Below are 24033 nucleotides of genomic sequence, written 5' to 3' on the forward strand. Positions count from 1 at the left end.
TGATTTAAGGGGTTTTGGTATTGTAGGAGCTGATTGGTGTCTGGGTTGGGAGGAATCTAGGGTTTGTGATATGGGGTTTTGGCGTGGTTGAGGTGGGAAGGGAAAAATTGAATCTTGGGGATTGTTTTTGTTGGTGGGGTTTTGAAGATGGTGGAGAATCGTGGATCAGGTGTGATCTGATCGCCGCTTTTCCGATGGCAAACAACCATCCGATTGGAGGGGTGGGGGCTTTTGTATGGAAACTTGGAGCCCCAAGCAGGCGGAGGCGTCCTCAACGGCCCCTTTTTCTGGACCCACCACCTGGTCGAGCAAGCGATCTCGTATCTCCTCTTCTTCTTCTTCAACGATCCCAATTTCATCGAACCCCAACGCCCATGCTACACTGAAAAATTAATTTTGAGGGGAGCGGAGCTACACTTTGACCGAAGCCAGCGTTGACCAACATAAATATCGGGAAATTTCCCGAAAAATCGGCAAAAACCGATATTTCGGCGATAATTTCAGAAAAAGAGCGAAATTCCTTCCAATCGATTATCCGTCCTCAATATCGTATCGAGCTTCACCGATAACCGAAATATAGGGGAAATTTCGTCGATAAAAAAGACATTTCAATCACTGACTAGAGGTGATTAACACTGATGTTAGTAATTAGGTTTGCCATATTTTTCAATAATGTACAATTAGCTCAATCACTTGAAGCTTATACCAAAAATATATTTGAATCAATAATGGACAAAAATTTCTGACTGGTACTTAGTGATAATCAACTACCAAATTATCATAAACATAGAAGTTGAAAGGATAATTTTAAGGCAAAGATGACTCTAAAATATCAAAAGTGGGCTAAGTATCCAACTTAATATTACAACTTTTCTTACTTAAATGACAATTCACAAATAACAAACCTACCTAAAGAAAAATAATTGCTTGCCAACATTTCAAAGATAAGTTCTCAAACACTCGTACCAAATAAATCTTCATTACCACTAAGAATTCATCATTGTATTCAATCTGCAACAAGTAAATACACATAGTTAGCTTCAATTTAAGCAACATTTAGATTTTCATCATGGAATATAAATAGCATGTTCATTATTATTATTATTATATAATTAATTAATTAACAACATAATATTAACAAACTTGGTTATAGAGACTATTTAAATTCTTATAGTTTTCATACTTATGGTATTAACCATACTCAAATGAGTATATTTGTCAATAAATTTAGAGTTTCAACTAACAACCTATAACAATCTATAACCTTAGCTGCTTGTTTGTATATTTTTTGGAATTCAACTTTGGAAAAAATTTCATGTATCTTAATCTTTCCTATGAAAATCGCATTCTGTAACTTCAAAGAGTTGAACCCAATTATAAACTTCCTCAATCCTCTTTCTAATGACTCAACTAAGAAATTGTAGTAAGGAAAGAGAAACAACTTATATTCATATGCATGGTTGAAGGGTCTAAAAATATGCCCCTTACTATAACATGCTTTGAACATTTAAAACAATATACTTTTAGTAAAATCTAAGTCCAACAAGACTACAATTCAATTTCTTTTGTAAATTTAAATCATTATTTCCAATTCAAGAATTTAAGAAATCATATAATAAAATATAAGTATAAAAAGATTAATAGCTAACAAATATGTACCTAAACGGAGATGACCTTACATTACATTGTAATGAAATTCATCTTACCTTCTTTTTGTATGATGTTTGTTATTTTGAAACCTTATCACCCTCTGCAAAAGAGCTGAATTCATTGTGATGATAATCATAACACACCAAAAATACAATGAAATTAAAAAACAAACAAGGAAGAAAAAAAGAAGGAAAAAGAATGGGAAGTGATGTAAGATATTTCACCTTTTTAGCCATGAACTCCATTTGCTTCCATCTTCCTTTTCAGACGAGCCACATTCACTGCAGTGAAGACATATAGCCTATCTCTGGTTTCATCAATGAACCGGAAATATGCCTGCCTCCAAGACTTCTTTAGAACCAAACTGCCACATATAGCCCAAAATCCCACCGGAAAGCCCAATCCCATGCTTATGAAGAACCATGACATGTCCCATTCAACTTCATCTTCCTCCTCATCTTTGTGATCTTGATCATTTAGAGTGGAGCAATTGGTTGACAATGGAGGCCCACAAAGTCCCAGGTTCGCCTCATAAATGGATGGATCGTTGAATGTCGAGAACTGGTTGGTTGTTGGAATTGGTCCTGATAGGCGGTTATGCGATAGGTTCAAATGGTTCAATGAGGTTATAGAAGACATGCTCGGAGGAATTGGGCCTGACAGGCAGTTGCATGAGAGGTCAAGAGTTTCTAGCCCTTGCATGGCTCCAATCTTCTCAGGTATCTTTCCAGTCAACTGGTTTCGGGATAAATTCAAGGTACCCAGGGTCGAGAGAGTTGTGATCTCTTTTGGGATCTCTCCCCAAATGTTATTGCTAGAAAGATCTATCAAATTCACAATTGGCAATATGCTTTCAAATTCCATACTTTGTCCCTTTACAACTAGCTCCATGCGCTCCGAATAGGAGTAATGAATACTGGGGTCGTCAAAATTTCTGTCTAATAAGGTCACAAAACTTAAAGCAGTTAAATTGCCTAAGCATTGTGGGATGGATCCTGATAAATTGTTCACTGCAAGATCCAAAATGTGGAGACGAGAAAGCCAACACAATTGCTCAGGAATATCTCCTGTGAACATGTTGCCTCGTAGACGCAGCTGCTTCAGTGATGACATTCTTTCTCCAATCCATTTGGGTATCTCACCCGAAAACCTGTTATTTCCAAGATCAAGGGCGTACAACCATGTGCAGTTTCGTAAGCTTGGAAAGGGTTCCCCAGAAAGATTGTTGTCACCCAATATCAAGTCAGTAAGTGAAGATTTTGAAGATATCCAACTCGGAATCCCACCAGACAGTTTGTTCTTGGATAGATCTATGGTCCAAAGCCTGTGCAAATCATTCCAATTCTTTGGAATCTTTCCAGATAAATGATTGTTTGAGAGATCAATTACTTCCAAATCCTTTAGTTTACTAATTGATGAAGGAATGCTGCCATTTAACAAGTTACTAGAAACATCAAGGGCTTCCAAACTCGATGATTCCCCGATGTTCAAGGGAATTGGACCAGAAAATAAATTGTTTCCCAGATACAACCAGCTCACATTAAGTCGAAGTGGGAGTGGGCCCCCCAAGCGGTTGAAACTTAAATCCACCAATGCGCCTTGGCGAAAGGATAATGAGTTGGGAAGCGTTCCATACAATTGGTTTCTAGAAAGTTCTAACAGCAAAAAATCTTGTTTCCAAAGCCATTCGGGTATTGCATCTGAAATCCCCACATTTATTAGAATCAATTTGTCAAGTCTCTTTTGAGTTCTCAACCAGTTGGGGAACTTGAGAGATACATAGCAGTTGCAAACCCCGATAGATTCGAGACTGAAGGGAGGAATCCATTCAGGTCTCAAATGAAAACGGAGAGACTAGTTTTTGGGTGATAGGAGTAATGAGAATGCTGTCAATTTAGTAAGATTACTAAAATGAATTTCAGATATTACCCCTTCCCAAGCATTCCAATTAAGATACAACACAATCAGCTCTCTAAGTTGTCCGATACTTTTTGGAATAGTCCCATTCATTAGATTGTTTGACAAGACAAGTCTCTTCATCCGCAGCAAGTTTCCAATCCATGTTGGAATTGGACCTGAGATGGAGTTTTCACTCAGATCAAGACGCTCTAAGTTGGTAAGGTGTTGAATTGAATTGGGGAAGGGACCAACAAAATTATTATAGCTCAAGTCCAGGGATTTTAAATTCTTAAAGAGCCCTAATGAATCTGGCAACTGACCACCGAATTGATTATAACCCAAGTTTAACTCTTCCAAGGAACTATTAGCGCATGCTGATAAACCATTCACCAATTCAATTCCTTCACTTCCAATATTATTGTATGAGAGATCTAAGGTTACCAAGTTGTGAAGGCTTAGCAAATTAACATGGAGAATCGGACCTTTAATTGTAGCATCATTTAAATAAAGATCCATAAGGGTACTGATGTTAAACAACCAGCCAGGCAAAGTAGTGTTGAAATTGTTGTAGGAGAGATCAATGACCGAAACAGAAGTCAAATTAACAAACGGATTGGAGTACTGAGGGAAGTGACTGAGTTCACAATGGGACAAATGTAATTCTAACAAAAATGGAAGCATGTTTACAGCTTGCATCCAATTTGTGGTTGCTTTACTAAGGTTCACATGCCCCAGATCAAGGTATTTTAAAGAAGAAAGACCAGAAAGCCAATTTAAATTATGAACCCTCACTAATGGAGCAGAAAAGTTGTAGTAATCTCCTCCATGAAGGTCAAGATAACGTAACTGCGACAAATTTCCAAGATGAGGAGGAATCATCCCACCAAATCGTGCATGAGAGAGATTAAGGTATCTCAACCTTTCAAATGAGCCCAAGAAATTTGGAATTGGAATTCCTTGAAAATCATTAAAACTTAGGTCCAAGTAATTTAAGTGTTTCAAGTCAAGTAAGGAATCACTTATCTCACCACCCAAACGTGAGAAGCCACCACCCAAACGTGAGAAGTCACCACCAGATTTGAGGTCAACCTTGACAACATGCCCTGTTTGGTTGTTGCAATCCACACCTTTCCACTTGCAGCAATCTGCACCAACCCAGGAAGAAAGCCTACCTGAAGGATCTATCAGTCCATTTTTGAATTCAAGAAGCGCTTTCCGCTCTACCTCAATGCAGCCCTTGTTCATACCACCATCAATGGAATTGATAATAGTAGCTTCAGCTAGGAGAGGCTCGAGAAACAGAGAAAGGAGAAAAAGAGTAAGAAGTAGAAGGGTGGTTTTCCAACTTGCCATTTGATGAATGCAAAGTTGCAAAGTTATTAGTGGGTGCTATATAAATAATTTAGTCAACTATTTTAAGTCTTTTGGCCGCCATAAATATAGAAGAAATTATCAAGTTCAATCACAATCGGATCACATATCTCTTCTATCCCTGAGTAAATTAATTCAAGACATTAATTACCAAGTTTTTGGTCCAAAGAAAAAAATAATTTTTTTTATTCCTAATTTACACTCATCTAATTATTAACTAGAATAAAAAATTTCAATTAATTAAAAAAATAAAATTTAGATTTTAATATTTTTCCCAAATTAAAATTTCAAAAATTAATAAATTAATCTCAACTATGTTATTCATAAATCCCAAGATAGGTTACATAAAAATAAGTTTTAACTAAGAAAATTTCTAACATTTTATTACCTACCAAGTATAATTAGAAATCCTAATTATTATGTAATTATCAATTTTCTACTAATTATATAATTAATTATTATGAAATTTTATTATGCTAATAAATTATGATATTTTGGTATATTTTAAAATATATTAAATTACCATTTTTATATTATTAATTTTAAAATCAAAATAAAAAATATAATAACTAATTTTTAGATATTTTAACATGTAAACATAAATAAGTATAACATTTCAAACATTAATAAAAACAAGCAGTTTAACACTTAACAATATTTATATAATAATAAGAAATAAACAACTTAAACACTTAATCAGTCTACTATATTTAAGTCAGTCAAAGTTATGCGTATTCAAATTTCAAACAAAAAATAATTAAATACCACCTTACACTTATTATGCATTACTCAAGCCATTTATTTTCAATATATATATTTTTTTCAAATAATTTTCATAATATTTTATTTTCGTTTATAGGCTACAATCAACATGGAGGAGGAAGCTTCAAGTAGTTTTCTTCAATTATTTAAAGTTAGTGACTATCCATAGAAGAAAATTTTGACACGAATCTAAAAAGAAAAACAATTTTCACACAAGTCTAAAAATGTCTTTTAGAGAAACTATTAAAACATTATTTGAATTTCTCCTCTTGATTGTTGACTTCAAGGACTTTTGTGGCATGTTGATTGTTGACTGTTGACTGAAACAAAGTCCTTGTTTATTTGGTGTGAGTTAGGAAAAAAAAAAGGAAGTTGTATTTTTTTTAATGAAAAATTTTATTTTTTCTAAATAAAAAAATTCATTTTTTTTAAATAAAAAATTTCTTTATTTAACCAAACCGATTTTAACCAATTCATTGTAGCCTGATTAGTTCAGTTTTTCATTTAAAGACGTGGTTTAGCTTGCAAAAAAAACAAACAAACAAAAATAAAAACAAGGTTAAATATTAAGTATTTAGGTCATTGTTTTTTTTATTAATGCTAAATATTTTTAAGTGTTAAATTGCTTGTTTTTAGTAATGTATAAAGGCTTAAACTTATTTATTTTTACACATTAAAAATAACTATAAAATTAGTTGTTATTATTATTATTATTTTAAAATTAATAATTTAAGAAATAGTAATTTAATATATTTACAACTATCTCAAAATATTATAATTCATTACCATAACAAAAATTATATAATAATTAATTATGTAATTTATAGAAAATTAATAATTAGAGCATTATTAGGATTTTAGTTATGCTTGGTTGTTAAGAAAATGTTAAAAAATTTCTAAGTTAAAATTTATTTTTATATAATATATATTCTGATTTAAGAATATTGTTGAGATTAATTATTATTTTTTTCTTTTAAATTTGGGAAAAATAAGAAAGACTAAAATTTTAGTTTTCAAAATTAATTGGAATTTTTTTTATTCTAATTAATAATTAGATAAGTGTAAATTCAAGGACATGAACGAACCCCAATTTTTTTATAATGACTAATTATGCAAAGTGTAGAAAAATAATAATTAGATAATTATTAGGATTTCTAATTATGCTTGGTTGTTAAAAAATGTTAAAAAATTTATATGTTAAAACTTATTTTTATATAACTATCTTCAAATTTATGAATATTGTTGAAATTAATGTATTAATTTTTATTTTTAATTTGGGAAAAATGTAAAAATCTAAATTTTATTTTTTAAATTAATTGGATTTTTTTTATTCTAGTTAATTATTAAATGAGGGTAAATTAGAAATCTAACTTCAAGGACATTAGCCAACCAAAGTGACTTCAAACCTAACCAATCCAATCTTATTACTTTTTATTTCCATTTAAAGATGTTTGTTTCTATTAAAAAAAAATGATTACATTGGTTTAGTGTTCATGAACCAATCAAAGCTAAACCAATCGAATATATCTATTATTTATAAATAAAAATAAAAATAAAAACGATTACATTGGTTCGGTATTCATTTCAAAACAACGAACCAATAGAAACCGATCTAATCAAACCTATCTATTATTTATTCGACTTAAAAGGTGCAAAATTTGAAGTTATTTTTCGACTTCATATTTTGCTTCTCATAATATACTATAAATTTATGAAGTTATTTTTTAGTTGTCATGTTTTTTCAAAATAAATTCACTAAATATTATCTCACATGTATTTGTGGTTCACTAAATTTTTAATAATCAAATTAATAAATTTGTAAAAGAAAAATATTATATTTTCTCCATTTTGTTCACTTGATAAACATATCTACCAAAATGTCAAGCAAATGTTTGAAATTTACCTCTTTTTTTTTTGTTGTGTAATATTTGGTTGATTGTATTTATAAAGCATTATAAATCCCGAGAAAGTACACATAGTCCTAAATTATTATGAATGAAATAAAATTATTAATTTAAATTTAGTCTTTATATTAAAAAGTTAAAATAAGTGAAATGAGTTTGAAATAGTTTATAAAAATAATTTATTAATTTTAAATCTATGTTATATTTTCCTTCATTTTTTATTTTTATTTTTTTTGGTATTTTTTCCCTTGTATTTCCCCCAAAATTTTGTCCAAACCAAACATAAACTTGGAAAATATGTCAAATCCAGTGTTTGAGACTTAAGAAATTTTTTTAAAAGGATTGGATCAAGGTTTAATCACAATTACACCACACATAGCCCTTTTGTTCATAAGTAAATTAATTTAAGATATTTTATTTATTAAGATAATTATCAAGCTTTTGAAACATGAAGTTGTTGCCCATCGAAAGAAAAAGAAAAAATATTTTTTTTATTTATTTTCCCTAACACACATAGACTAAGAACTTTTCTTCGATCAAAAGTCAAAGATGCCACAAAAGTCCTTAAAGTCGTTGTGAACAATTACCAAGAAAAGAAATTCAAATAATGCTTTAATGAATGGTGTATATATTTTCTCTAAAATGCATTTTTAGACTCCTACTACAAGTTTTTCTCGTGGGCAAAAATAAAAAATAAAGCTTCATTTTTTTGCCTAACTCACACACAATAGACTAAGGACTTTGCTCCAGTCAAGAGTCAACATGTCACAAAAGTCGGTGAAGTCATTGTCTAAAGAAAATAATAATAAAATAATAAATAATATATTTTCTCCAAAAGGCATTTATAGACTCATACAATTTTCTCCTATGGACCATTTACCAACTTCAATTAATTGAAGAAAGTTACTGAATGATGGAACTTCCTACTCCATGTTAAGTGATATGGCCTATCATGAAAATTATTTAAAATTTTATATATATTCAATTCTTTATTATTATTATTATCTTTTTCTGCTTTGAGGCTAAATTTGTTTCAACTTTGATCTTCTCTCATTTTGATAGGAAAAAAATGAACAGTATTAAGGAAAGATAGTACGAGGATAAGGAACTGGAAATTGAAACCCAAGAAAGAAACCAAACTTTGTTTGAGTTTGGTGCAGTTTATTTAATTTGATTTTTTTAAGTTATTTCAAAGTTTGGTTGTTTCAAGAAAGGGTTTATCATGGTATTTGGGGAGTTCAAAGGCTACGGTAACATATCAGTCTCTGAAGGCCGTGAATTTTAGTTAGAGCTTAGTATTGGAGGATATTTTTTTAGTTTTTTTTTATTGAAGTTTCCTTGTTCTTTGGCAGTAGAAATTTGAATTGGGGATTATTATTTGATTATGTAGTTTGGATACATACATACATATATATATATATTTGGATTATGCAATATTGGAAATTAAAATTTTGTTACTCCAACTATCAGCTGTCCCAACCACATATGGTACCATATAGTATTAAATTCTGTAGATATCACACCTTTATAGCAGCAACTATCAGCTGTCCCAACCACATATGGAGCTTTTAGTTGAGGAAAAAACATGACAACGGGGATAGCTTCACAACTTCTACTTGTGTTTTTTATTGGTGGCTGCAACTATAGGATTTATCTGCATCCCTATGGCCTTCGCAGCTATGAACTCAACTTCTTGTAGTGTGTAACACTCTCGCCTCGTGTATGATTGCAACACATGTACTGCACAACTCTTTGTTAATGGTTGTTAAAAATAGATTTCTATTTTTGAAAATTGAAAATAAGAAAATCTTGTTTGACAATAAGAAAATAGAAACCAATTTTTTTTTAAATAGAAAATAGGTTTTGTTCTTAAAAAAAAATGTTTTCAATTGTTTTCTAGGATTATTTTTAAAAAAATAATAAGATAAATATGAAGAATAATTAAAAATAAAATGCTATATATAAAACTTACTTTTTTGAAAAATATTTGAGAGCAAAAAATACGTTAAAAGTATATCAAATTTTCAAACAAACATTTATCATATAAATCTCACAGAATTATTTTGGAAAACTATTTTTTTTTAATGATTTTCAAAATTATTTCCAAACTAACTTAAAGTATGTTTGACATATGTTTGACAGTGATTTTTGAAGTATTTTTAATCTTTTTAATATTTGAAAGATAAAAAATTTTAAGTGTTAAAAAAATTATAAGCGTTTCCTAAAATCATTACTCAATAAACTCTAATTCTCTTTACTAGAGGCTTATACGGGTTTTTATATTTTGCCTCCTAACCATGTTAGATAGGTGGTAACCATGTTATAAGATTTTGGGTTAGCATTGGCTAGTCTGCACTTGTATGTACTTAATTTTTGTTTTTAAACATAGAAAATGAAAGTAACTTGGATATAAAATATAAAAACTTTTAGAGACTTACATTATTTCAAATTTCAAAATTTTATATAGTGATTTTTAAAGATATAAAAATTTCTATTTTTTTATATAAAAATTATTACTACCTTTTGTGATAAAAAAAATGTATAAAAAAAGGTTAATATACAAATAATAAAAGTTGAAAGAACATTTTAATGCATAGATTATCTTAAGGGTTCAAATGTGGGCTAATCCTAAAACTTAATATTAAATCTTCTCTCATTCAAATAATAGTCTTTATAAATACTAGAATATCCTAAATAGTTATGGACCAATATTTCAAACAGATTTCTCAAACATTAGTATCAAAAGAAACTTTCATTAACCATGACGAGCTCCCTGTTTTAATCTAAAACATGTAAATAAACATAATTAACTTCAATCTAAGCAAGATTTAGATTTATATTATGGATAATATAAATCTAAATATTTTCTTAAAAAATGATCATAAGTTTCTTAGTCCATGACTTTAATTAATAGAAAAAATATTTATAAGCTCAATTTTGTTGGAATTTTGTTCAATTCATTCTAATTTGAGGCTTTTTATATTTTCCCGTAACTTACATTCCATTAAAGATTCAAGATTATTTAGAGTTAACTACATACTGGATAGCACAAGTATAAAGTTATGAAAAGAACAATAACTTTTAATTGAAAAAGATTTTGGAGATCTAGTGCTCAAGCACTTGAATCTAGCTTTCAAGGCTTGGAACACTCAAGTATTGCTTGAGAGTACCCAATAACAAGCACTCAAGTAGTGTACTTATCTCGTACTTGAGCACTCAAAAGAGGGGTTTCCAAAAAATAAGTTTGCATACAACACTCATTAAAAAAAATGATTATATATATACACACACATGATCCATGGTTTAAATAAAACATTTCTTATATTTACAATAATTTTATTTTAAAGTATTGTTATTATATTATACTAATGTTGTTAGGCCATATTTTGCTAAACAAAATAAAAAAGAAAACACATTATTTGGCAAATATTTTACAACTAGAGGTGATGAAGACTAATGTTAGTAATTAGGTTTGCCATATGTTTCAACAATGTACAATTACCTAAATCACTTGAAGCTTATACCAAAAATATATTTGAATAACAGACAAAATTTATGAAGGGTACATAGTGATAATCAACTACCAAATTAACATAAACATAAAAGCTGAAAGGACAATTTTAAGGTATAGATGACTCTAAAATATCAAAAGTAGGTTGAGTATTCAACTTAATATTACAACTTTTCTCACTTAAATGACAGTTTACAAATAACAAAACTACCTAAAGAAAAATCATTGTTTGCCAACATTTCAAAGATAGAATTCTCAAACACTAGTACCAAAAGAAATCTTCATCACCACTAAGAATTCATCATTGTATTCAATCTGAAATAAGTTGTTAGCCCAAGGGTTCTCCTAATCAGGTTTTGATGATAACAAACCATGGTTAAGTGACTAATTGTTTTAAATTGTTAAGAATCTCAGGCATAATCTCAAAAATTCATCAAGGACCAAACGAATACGGGATCGAGATCATTTGGAAGACTTGTGATCATAGGAAATGAATGTAAGATGATAGCATGAGTGCACTTAGGATGTTCATACCTTTTCATGCATCTTAGAAAACTCGGTTTATTCTTTAAAACTTGATTTTCTTTAAAACCCGAGTTTTATCAAATATACCTTAGGCAAATTGATTCAAAATTGACATACAAACTCACCTAAAGAACTTGCCTAAGTATTGGAAAAGAAAGAAATCAAAAAGGATAGGTTTTCAGGGCCAAAAGGCTCATCCGGTCGAGGCTATGGCCAACCGGCTCAACCGGTTGGGGAACCGGTCGACCAGTTTCCCTTGTCCGGTCGAGGGAGGCACAAAAACCTTCTCTCTCTCCCAATAGCTTTCTCTTCCCGATCGAGCCTCATCCTTGTCCGGTCGAGGTCCGGTCGAGGCAACGGTAACCTGCCATGCATTAAATGCTCCAACGGCTAGTGATCCGGTCGACCCTTTGCTCGTCCGGTCGAGGATACTTTCTGTTGTTTTTGTCTCCCGAGCTTAGAAACCTATAAATTGAGAGCTCCTCTTCATTTATGACAAAGAGAACAATTGCATTCAAAGCCTACCTACCTATTCTTGGTCTAAAAAGCTCTCATTTTCTTTCTTAGTGCATTAAACCATCACTTGCATATTCTTAGTGCACTCTTGTAATTCATCCTAGCTTTCTCTTGTACTTGAGCCTTCCTTAAGCTAGGTTGAGAGTTTCATCCTTGTGTAAACTGAGTGTGAAAGCCTTCAAGTGGTTCAAATCTTGAAAAGATTGTGTAAGAGCCCATTGGAGCCGGAATCCAAGTGTAAGACGATTGAAAGCTTGATTGAAGCTTCAAGTTAGTGGAACCCTCACTCGGTTAAGAGATTGAGGAGAGTGGACGTAGGCAAAGGAGTGTCGAACCACTATAAACCCGAGTTTGAATTCTCTAACTTTATCCCTTTCCTTTATTTATTTTGTGCATATATTATTGTGTGGAAAAAGTTTTTTAAAAAACCCAATTCACCCCCCCTTTTGGGTATTTTCCTTAATTATTCATAGCCTTTGTTTTATCAATTGGTATCAGAGCTAGACCTCTTGCTTAAGACTTAATCGTCTAAGAGGAAAATGGCTATTCCATCAAGCTCATCTCAAACTGAAAATTGTTCAAAACATAGAGCTCCATTCTTTACGGGAATCGACTATCCCTATTGGAAAGCTAGAATGACTTGGTTCTTACAATCAACTGATTTAGATGTATGAGATGTCATTGAAGATGGCCCAACTTTTCCCACTAAATTAGTTGATGGAGTTTTGGTTCCAAAACCCAAGAAAGAATGGAATGAGCTTGATAGAAGAAATTTTCAATTAAATGCTAAAGCCGTTTATACTTTGCAATGTGCTATGGATAGGAATGAATATAATAGAATATGCCAATGTAAATTTGCTAAGGAAATTTGGAGATTGCTTGAAATAACTCATGAAGGAACTAATCAAGCGAAAGAGTCAAAAATTAATATACTTGTCCATAACTATGAATTGCTTTCAATGAAAGAATTTGAATCTATTGTTGAGATGATCACTAGGTTCACTGAAATTGTCAATGGCCTTGAAGCATTGGGAAGGGTCATAAATGAATCCGAAAAGGTGATGAAGATATTGAGGTCTCTCCCCTCAAAGTGGCATACAAAGGTCACCGTTATTCAAGAAGCTAAAGATTTGACCAAACTACCTATGGAAGAACTCTTAGGGTCATTAATGACCTATGAAATCAGTTTGACAAAGCAACTACAAGAGAGTGAAGACAAAAAGAAGAAAAACATAGCTCTCAAATCTACAACCAAGGAAGAAGAAGACGTTGAAGAAGAAAAACCAAGTGAAGAAGATGATGATTTAGCTCTCATCACAAGAAAGCTCAACAAGTACATGAGAGGTGAAAGGTTCAGAGGGAAAAAGTTTACCTCTAGAAGAAATCCCTCAAGAAGGGAATCCTCATCACATGGTGACAAGGAAAAATGGGAAGAGAAAGGAGATTTGATATGCTTCAAATGCAAAAAGCCAAGACACATTAAATATGATTGTCCTCTCTACAAAATTGAAGCCAAGAGAAGAATGAAGAAGGCAATGATGGCCACTTGGAGTGAGAGTGAAGAATCTTCCGAGGAAGAAAAGGAAAAAGAAGTGGCAAACATGTGCTTCATGGCAATAGATGATCTTGATGAGGTAAACTCTAACTCTAGTGATGAAGATATGCATGTTATTTTTGAAGAACTATATGAGGATTTTGAAAAACTTAGTTTGAAAAATAACTCTCTTAAAAAGAGAATTCAAGAACTTGAAAAAGAACTTGAGGAAGTGAAAGAAAAGTTTTCAATTGATGAAATCTCTAAAACTCATCTTGAAAAAGAGAATGAGATTTTAAGAAATGAAAATGAAATTTTGAAAAAGAAAAATGAATGCTTGACCTCCTCTCTTTCAATTTTCTCTTGTGGACAAAAGTCCTTTGAAATGATCTTAGCAAGCCAAAAATGTGTTTTTGACAAACAGGGACTAGGATTCAAATCTTCAAAAAACCAAAAGTATTTTAAAAACTATTTTGTAAAAGAATCCTCAAGTGAATGTCCTTCCACTATTTGTAACTTTTGTGGAAGAGGAGGGCATATTAGTAGTACATGTCCCTTAAGAAATGGTGCTCAAAAGAATTCAAATGCTAAGGTTAAAAAGGTTTGGATTGAAAAATCCAAAGTCACTAACCCTCAAGGACCCAAAAAGACATGGGTACCTAAACCAACTTGAATTCTATTTTGTAGGGCTCAAAGGAGGATAAGTGGTTCTTGGATAGTGGGTGCTCAAGACACATGACCGGGGATGAATCCAAGTTTGCCTTCCTTACAAAGAGAAAAGGAGGATATGTCACCTTTGGAGACAATGCAAAAGGAAGAATCATTGGTCAAGGTAACATAGGTAATGGTACATCCTCCCTTATTGAAAGTGTTTTATTAGTAGATGGTTTAAAACACAATCTTTTAAGCATTAGTCAACTCTGTGACAAAGGTTTTAAAGTAATTTTTGAAGCATCTCATTGTATCATCAAGGATATTCAAAATGACAAAACCATCTTCATGGGCCATAGATGTGAAAATGTATATGCTATAAATATTTCAAAATATGATGGCCATGATAGATGTTTTTCAAGAATGCATGATCAAAGTTGGTTGTGGCATAGGAGGTTGGGACATGCTAACATGGACCTCATTTCCCAACTCAACAAAGATGAACTCGTTAGAGGCCTTCCCAAAATTAATTTTCAAAAAGACAAAATTTGTGAAGCTTGTCAAATGGGAAAGCAAATCAAAAACTCTTTTAAAAACAAAAATTTCATCTCAACATCTAGACCTCTTGAATTGCTACACATGGATTTATTTGGTCCTTCTAGGACACCTAGTCTAGGAGGAAAATCTTATGCTTATGTCATTGTGGATGATTTCTCTAGATACACATGGGTCTTGTTTTTAAGTCAAAAGAGTGAAGCTTTTTATGAGTTTTCAAAATTTTGTAACAAGGTTCAAAATGAAAAAGGTTTTTCAATCACTTGCATAAGAAGTGATCATGGGAGAGAATTTGAGAATTTCGACTTTGAGGAATATTGCAATAAGCATGGTATCAATCACAATTTTTCGGCTCCTAGAACTCCTCAACAAAATGGGGTAGTTGAAAGGAAAAATAGAACTCTTCAAGAAATGGCTAGAACCATGCTAAATGAAAACAATTTGCCAAAGTATTTTTGGGTCGAAGCGGTAAACACTTCTTGCTATGTTTTAAATAGAATATTGTTGAGGCCCATTCTTAAGAAAACTCCCTATGAGCTTTGGAAAAACAAGAAACCCAACATTAGCTATTTCAAAGTCTTTGGGTGCAAATGTTTTATATTAAACACCAAAGATAATCTTGGAAAATTTGATGCAAAATCCGATGTTGGAATTTTTCTTGGCTACTCAACTTCAAGTAAAGCTTTTAGAGTTTTCAACAAAAGAACCATGGTTGTAGAAGAGTCCATCCATGTCATTTTTTATGAATCTAACAATTCTCTTCAAGAAAGAGAAAGTTTTGATGATGATTTAAGATTGGAGACCTCCATGGGAAAATTGCAAATTGAGGACAAAAGACAACAAGAAGAAAGTGGAGAGGATCCCAAGAAAGAAGAATCACCTTTGGCACTACCTCCTCCTCAACAAGTGCAAGGTGAATCAAGCCAAGACCTTCCAAAAGATTGGAAGTTTGTCATCAACTATCCACAAGATCAAATCATTGGTAATCCATCAAGTGGGATAAGAACTAGATCATCCCTTAGAAATATTTGTAATAATCTTGCATTCATCTCTCAAATTGAACCTAAAAACATAAAAGATGTTATAGTTGATGAAAATTGGATGATTGCTATGCAAGAAGAATTAAATCAATTTGAAAGAAGTGAAGTATGGGAACTAGTACCAAGACCTTCAAATCAAAGTGTTATTGGAACCAAATGGGTCTTTAGAAACAAAATGGATGAAAATGGCATCATAGTAAGAAATAAGGCAAGATTGGTAGCCCAAGGGTATAATCAAGAAGAATGAATAGACTATGAAGAGACTTTTGCCCCCGTAGCTAGATTGGAAGCAATTAGAATGTTGCTTGCTTTTGCATGTTTCAAAGACTTTATTCTATATCAAATGGATGTGAAAAGTGCTTTTCTAAATGGCTTCATAAATGAGGAAGTATATGTTGAACAACCACCCGGTTTTCAAAGCTTTAACTTTCCAAACCATGTTTTTAAACTTAAAAAGGCACTTTATGGTTTGAAAAAGGCACCTAGAGCTTGGTATGAAAGACTAAGTAAATTTCTTTTGAAAAAGGGTTTTAAAATGGGAAAAATTGACACAACTCTTTTCATAAAAACCAAAGAAAAGGATATGCTCCTAGTTCAAATATATGTTGATGATATTATTTTTGGAGCTACTAATGACTCTCTTTGTGAAGATTTCTCTAAGTGTATGCATAGTGAGTTTGAAATGAGCATGATGGGAGAACTCAATTTCTTCCTTGGACTTCAAATCAAGCAACTAAAGGAAGGAACCTTCATCAATCAAGCAAAGTATATAAAGGATCTTCTCAAGAGGTTCAACATGGAAAAAGCCAAGGTGATGAAAACTCCAATGAGCTCATCCATCAAGCTTGACATGGATGAAAAAGGTAAATCTATTGACTCAACTATGTATAGAGGCATGATAGGATCTTTGCTTTATTTGACCGCTAATAGACCTGATATCATGTATAGTGTATGCTTGTGTGCTAGATTTCAATCTTGTCCTAAAGAATCTCACTTAAGTGTCGTTAAAAGAATTCTTAGATATTTGAAAGGGACAATGAATATTGGTTTGTGGTATCCTAAGGGTGATAATTTTGAATTGATTGGTTTCTCGGATGCCGATTTTGTCGGTTGTAGAGTTGAAAGAAAGAGCACTAGTGGCACTTGTCATTTCTTAGGACACTCACTTGTCTCATGGCATAGTAAGAAGCAAAATTCGGTAGCTTTGTCAACGGCGGAAGCCGAATACATAGCAGCCGGTTTGTGTTGTGCACAAATCCTTTGGATGGAACAAACACTTAGTGATTTTAACTTGTCTTTTGAGCATGTTCCTATCAAATGTGATAACACTAGTGCCATAAATATTTCAAAAAATCCCGTGCAACACTCTAGAGCCAAGCATATAGAAATTAGACATCATTTTCTTAGAGATCATGCACAAAAGGGTGACATTACACTTGAATTTGTAAGCACAAAAGATCAACTTGCCAATATTTTTACAAAACCTCTAAGTGAAGAACAATTTTCCGATATTAGAAGACAACTAGGGGTTATTTCTCTTTGATCTGATGTTTGTATAATGAATTATTGTTGGAAATGCATTATGATTGCATAAATTTCATCTCATACGCATCATATAGCAATCCCTTAGGAAATAGGTCAATTTTTGACCAAAAATCAAAATTCTCGTGGCATTGGACATCAAAAATTGGGGATTTCAACTGAAAAGAGCAGGGGGAGGATCACGAGACAATAAAAGCAAGAAAAATTTGGAAAATGTGACCGTTGACTGTTGACCAGGCGGTCGACCGGTTGGGGAACCAGTCGATCGGTTCGTCAGGGCTGGGAATTTAAAAGGCCCCCGCGCGTTAGTTTTTTCCACTATTCTCTGCCATTCCTTGAAGACTCTTTATCTTCCCGCCTTCAGAGACCAGTTTGGGCTATTCCTTGGACCGATTTCAAGCTTTGGAGTGATTTTTTACGAGATTTTGAGGCTAGAGTTTCATCTCTGGACGGATTTGGACTTCGGATTTGGACGGGTTCCTCTCTGTTTGCGCACCATCTTCTGGTTTTGCTCCTTTCCCGCGCGCCTAGGGCTTATTCGGGTCAGTCTTCTCTCTTTGCATGCTCGCTTCAGTTCTCGGAGCTTATCTCCATTTGTGGATTTTGGATGGCTCCTCAAAAGGAGACGGGTACTTCCAGGGCTCAGGGCAAGCGTCCTGCTGAGCCCTCTCAGCAGCCTGAGCAGACCGAGGCTTGCCGAAAGGCGAGGTACTACACCGCCCTCTTCGGCTCAGTTGAGGATTATCAGAGGTACAAGACGCATTTCGCCAAGAGAAAGGTGGTTCCAGGTAGAAACATCAATTTCTCCCAACTTCAGAGCCTCGGGTTTGAGGGACTCTTCATCAGGATGGGATGGCTGCCAGTTGTGACGGTTTCTAAGCCTATCTTTTCGACCTTAGTGCGTGCATTCTACTCCAGGATGACCTATGGACTTGGAGGACCGATTAGGACTACTGTCCGAGGAGTTGAGATTGAGCTGAGTCCGGAGAGCATCTGCCGCATCCTTGACATTCCCCCCGTTGGTCTCAGAGTATATGAGGCCAAGGCATGGCCTACTATCCCAGGGTTCTAGCCTAGAGAGGCCATTCAGAGGCTGTGCGAACTTGCAGATGCCCATGGGATGGGCAAACCTTCAGCACATAGCCTGACCGTGCCTAGCCGAGTCCTTCACCATATGATATGCTCCATCCTATTACCACGGGGAGGACATCGGGACGAGGTCTCCTACTATGAGGCCTTTCTTGTCGACTCACTTCTCACCGGGAGGCGGATACACGTAGGATATGTGATGATGAGGCATATGATGTCCTGCTGTGAGAGCACCACACGAGTGCTTCCCTACGGCCGCTTCCTCACTCGTGTCTTCAAGGATGCTGGGGTAGACTTGAGTAGAGAGACAGAGTTTGAGGCACCCAGCATCTATGACATGTATGACGAGCATTCTTTGGGGCGCATGAAGCTTGAGAAGGCCCCCGATGGCTCCTGGGTTAAGAAGGCAGAGCGACAGGCCCGGGGACATGATCAGATACACCCCGGAGTAGAGGAGGAGGATGAGATCAGAGAGATGGAGGATGGGTTGGACCCTCAGAGGGACCTTGAGCAGAAAGGGCCCGAGCTTGACATTCCGCCTCCACATCAGTCAGAGGGCATTCATGTTGAGGCTACCTTCTCAAAGCTTATGATGACTGAGCCATCTTTCACAGCAGGCCCTTCATCTCAGCCATCGTTCACCGAGCTACCTTCTCAGGCTCCTCATACTCTTGATCATCCACCTTGGATGGACTTGTCGGCACAGATTAGCTCTCTCGGGACTCGTATGGAGGAGTTAGCAGTAGTTCATGATACTCGCTTTTATTCCATGGAGGATCGCATCGATCAGTATCAGGTCGGCTTCACCTCTCAGTTTGAGCATCTCGTACAGAGGATTGAGCGTCTTGAGAGCCGCCAGGAGAGTCAGCACGAGGAGATGATGGCTTACCTCCGTTCTGTGTTTCCACCACCACTTCCTCAGCCTTGACTGTGTTTGGGATTCCCCTTCGTTTCTTTTTTATGTTGCCAAAGGGGGAGATATGTTAGGATAGGGACCTTAGGAGACTTTTTCATTTCCATGCATATCATACTCATGCTTTCATGTACTCTTGCTCTTGCTTATATATGATATGACACTCTTATTGATTTACATTGTCTTCTCGCTTTAAATTTCCTAAATTTTGTGTTGATTATCCCATGGTTGGTTTGAGGGGGAGATTTCTCTGTCTCCTAGATAACCAAGGTTTGTCATCATCAAAAAGGGGGAGATTGTTAGCCCAAGGGTTCTCCTAATCAGGTTTTGATGATAACAAACCATGGTTAAGTGACTAATTGTTTTAAATTGTTAAGAATCTCAGGCATGATCTCAAAAATTCATCAAGGACCAAATGAATACGGGATCGAGATCATTTGGAAGACTTGTGATCATAGGAAATGAATGTAAGATGATAGCATGAGTGCACTTAGGATGTTCATACCTTTTCATGCATCTTAGAAAACTCGGTTTATTCTTTAAAACTTGATTTTCTTTAAAACCCGAGTTTTATCAAATATACCTTAGGCAAATTGATTCAAAATTGACATACAAACTCACCTAAAGACCTTGCCTAAGTATTGGAAAAGAAAGAAATAAAAAAGGATAGGTTTTCAGGGCCAAAAGGCTCATCCGGTCGAGGCTATGGCCAACCGGCTCAACCGGTTGGGGAACCGATCGACCGGTTTCCCTTGTCCGGTCGAGGTCCGGTCGAGGGAGGCACAAAAACCTTCTCTCTCTCCCAATAGCTTTCTCTTCCCGGTCGAGCCTCACCCTTGTCCGGTCGAGGCAACGGTAACCTGTCATGCATTAAATGCTCCAACGGCTAGTGATCCGGTCGACCCTTTGCTCGTCCGGTCGAGGCTACTTTCTGCTGTTTTTGTCTCCCGAGCTTAGAAACCTATAAATTGAGAGTTCCTCTTCATTTATGACAAAGAGAACAATTGCATTCAAAGCCTACCTACCTGTTCTTGGTTTAAAAAGCTCTCATTTTCTTTCTTAGTGCATTAAACCATCACTTGCATATTCTTAGTGCACTCTTGTAATTCATCCTAGCTTTCTCTTGTACTTGAGCCTTAAACTAGGTTGAGAGTTTCATCCTTGTGTAAACTGAGTGTGAAAGCCTTCAAGTGGTTCAAATCTTGAAGAGATTGTGTAAGAGCCCATTGGAGCCGGAATCCAAGTGTAAGACGATTGAAAGCTTGATTGAAGCTTCAAGTTAGTGGAACCCTCACTCGGTTAGGAGATTGAGGAAAGTGGACGTAGGCAAAGGAGTACCGAACCACTATAAACCCGAGTTTGAATTCTCTAATTTTATCTCTTTCCTTTATTTATTTTGTACATATATTATTGTGTGGAAAAAGTTTTTTGAAAAACCCAATTCACCCCCCCTTTTGGGTATTTTCCTTAATTATTCATAGCTTTTGTTTTATCACAAGTAAATACACATAATTAGCTCCAATTTAAGCAACATTTAGATTTTCAGAATGGAATATAAACAACATGTTCAATATTATTATTGCAATTATTGTTATTATTATTATTATATAATTAACAACACAATATTAACAAACTTGGTTATAAAGATTGTTTAAATTCCTATAGTTTTCATACTTGTGGTATTTAACCATACTCAAGTGAGTATATTTGTCAATAAATTTAGAGTTTCAACTAACAACCTATAACAATTTATAATTTTAGCTGCTTGCTTGTATATTTTTTTGGAATTCAACCTTGGAAAAAATCACACGTATCTTAATCTTCCCTATGAAAATCACATTCTGCAACTTCAAAGAGTTGAACTAGGAGATTGATTACCCTATGCATTGTATTTAGGAACTTAATTGTAGTAAGGGAAGAGAAACAGCTTATATTCATATGTATAGTTGAAGGGTCTAAAAATATGCCTCTTACTATAACATGATTTGAACATTTAAAGCAATATACTTTTAGTAAATCTAAGTCCAACAAGACAACAATTCAATTTTTTTTTGTAAATTTAAATCATTATTTTCAATTCAAGAAGTTAAGAAATAATATAATAAAATATAAGCATAAAAAGATTAATAGCTAACAAATATGTACGTAAACATGGATGGCCTTTCATTAATTACGTTGCAATGAAATTCATCTTACCTTCGTTTTGCATGATGTTTATTATTTTGAAACCACATCACCCTCTGCAAAATAGCTGAATTCATTGTGATGATAATCATAACACACCAAAAATACAATGAAATTAAAAAACAAACAAGGAAGAAAAAAAGAAGGAAAAAGAATGGGAAGTGATGTAAGATATTTTACCTTTTTAGCCATGAACTCCATTTGCTTCCATCTTCCTTTTCAGACGAGCCACATTCACTGCAGTGAAGACATATAGCCTATCTCTGGTTTCATCAATGAACCGGAAATAAGTCTGCCTCCAAGACTTCTTTAGAGCCAAACTGCCACATACAGCCCAAAATCCCACCGGAAAGCCCAATCCCATGCTTATGAAGAACCATGACAGGTCCCATTCATCTTCATCATCCTCCTCATCTGTGTGATCTTGATCATTTAGAGTGGAGCAGTTGGTTGACAATGGAGGCCCACAAAGTCCCAGGTTCGCCTCATAAATGGATGGATCATTGAATGTCGAGAACTGGTTGGTTGTTGGAATTGGTCCTGACAGGAGGTTATGTGATAGGTTCAAATGGTTCAATGAGGTTATAGAAGACATGCTCGGTGTCTTCTCGGAGGAATTGGACCTGAAAGGCGGTTGCATGAGAGGTCAAGAGTTTCTAGCCCTTGCATGGCTCTGATCTTCTCAGGTATATATCTTTCCAATCAATTGGTTTTGGGACAAATTCAAGGTACCCAGGGTCGAGAGATTTGTGATCTCTTCTGGGATCTCTCCCCAAATGTTATTGCTAGAAAGATCAATCAAATTCACAATTGGCAGTATGCTATCAAATTCCATGTCTTGTCCCTTCACAACTAGCTCCATGCGCTCTGAATAGAAGAAATGACTCTCGGGGTTGTCATCAAATTCTAATAAGGTCACAGAACTTAAAGCAGTCAATTTGCCTAAGCATTGTGGGATGGATCCTGATAAATTGTTCAGTGCAAGATCCAAAATGTGGAGATCAGAAAGCCAACAAATTGCTCAGGAATATCTCCGCAGATGCTCTAGTGATGGCATTCTTTCTCCAATCCATTTGGGTATCTCACCCGAAAACCTGTTATTTCCCAGATCAAGAGAGGACAGCCCTGTACAGTTTCGTAAGCTTGGAAAGGGTTCCCCAGAAAGATTGTTGTCACCCAATATCAACCGTTCAAGTGAAGATTTTGAAGACATCCAACTCGGAATCCCACCAGACAGTTTGTTCTTGGATAGATCTATGGTCCAAAGCACGTGCAAATCATTCCAATTCTTTGGAATCTTTCCAGATAAATGATTGTTTGAGAGATTAATTACTCCCAAATACTTTAGTTTACTAATTGATGAAGGAATGCTGCCATTTAACAAGTTACCAGAAACATCAAGGACTGTCAAACTCGATGATTCCCCGATGTTCAAGGGAATTGGACCTGAAAATGAATTGTTTCCGAGAAAGAGCAATGTCACATTAAACCAAAGTGGTAATCGGCCCACCAAGCGGTTGAAGCTTAAATCCACCAGGTATGCTTTTGAGCTAAAGGATAATGAGTTGGGAAGCCTTTCATACAATTGGTTTCTAGAAAGATCTAACCATTCAAAATCTAGTTTCCAAAGCCATTCTGGTATTGTATCTGAAATCCCCACATTTTTAAGAACTATTATTTTTAGTCTCTTTTGAGTTCTAAGCCAGTTGGGGAACTTGGGAGATAAATAGCAGTTGGAAATCATAATAGAATTGACACTGAAGGGAGGAATCCATTCTTGTCTCAGATGAAAGCGGAGAGACTGCTTTTTGAGTGATAAGCTTAAAGAGAAATATTCCAGTTTTGTAAGATTACTGAAATGAATTTCAGATATTACCCCTTCCCAAGAATTCCAATCAAGATACAACACAGTCAGCTCTCTAAGTTGTCCAATACTTTCTGGAATCGTCCCATTCATTAGATTGAATGACAAGCCAAGTCTCTTCATCCGCAGCAAGTTTCCAATCCATGTTGGAATTGGACCTGAGATGGAGTTTCCACTCAAATAAAGACTCTCTAAGTTGGTAAGGTGTTGAATTGAATTGGGGAAGGGATGTACAGGGATCTTAAATTCTTAAAGTGTCCTAATGAATGTGGCAACTGACCACTGAATTCATTACCACCCAAGTATAACCCTTCCAAGGAATTATTACTGCAGATTGACAAACCGTTCACCAATTCAATTCCTTCACTTCCAATATTATTGAATGAGAGATCTAAAGTCACCAAGTTACAAAGGCTTCGCAAGCTAACATGGGGAATAGGACCTTTAATTCTAGCTTCAATTAAATAAAGATCCGTAAGGGTGCTGATGTTAAACAACCAGCCAGGTAATGTAGTGTTGAAAT

The 24033-nt window shown here is 34.5% G+C and overlaps 2 protein-coding genes across 2 annotated transcripts; both read right to left on the minus strand.

The window, feature by feature from the left end:
- Window positions 1–656: 656 nt before the first annotated feature.
- On the minus strand, window positions 657–3501 carry LOC100241971 (receptor-like protein EIX2). Its single transcript, XM_019223404.2, has 3 exons — window positions 1875–3501; window positions 1707–1750; window positions 657–1011 (listed from the first exon to the last, which is right to left on the minus strand). The coding sequence occupies exon 1, from the start codon at window positions 2761–2763 to the stop codon at window positions 1879–1881; it is 885 nt and encodes a 294-aa protein (XP_019078949.2). The 5' UTR covers window positions 2764–3501; the 3' UTR covers window positions 657–1011; window positions 1707–1750; window positions 1875–1878.
- Window positions 3501–4940, minus strand: LOC132252814 (receptor-like protein EIX1). Its single transcript, XM_059734123.1, has one exon. The coding sequence runs from the start codon at window positions 4900–4902 to the stop codon at window positions 3505–3507; it is 1398 nt and encodes a 465-aa protein (XP_059590106.1). The 5' UTR covers window positions 4903–4940; the 3' UTR covers window positions 3501–3504.
- Between the last annotated feature and the right edge of the window lie 19093 nt (window positions 4941–24033).

Source organism: Vitis vinifera, chromosome 1 (genome assembly GCF_030704535.1).
Source record: "Vitis vinifera cultivar Pinot Noir 40024 chromosome 1, ASM3070453v1".
Taxonomy (NCBI): Eukaryota; Viridiplantae; Streptophyta; class Magnoliopsida; order Vitales; family Vitaceae; genus Vitis; species Vitis vinifera.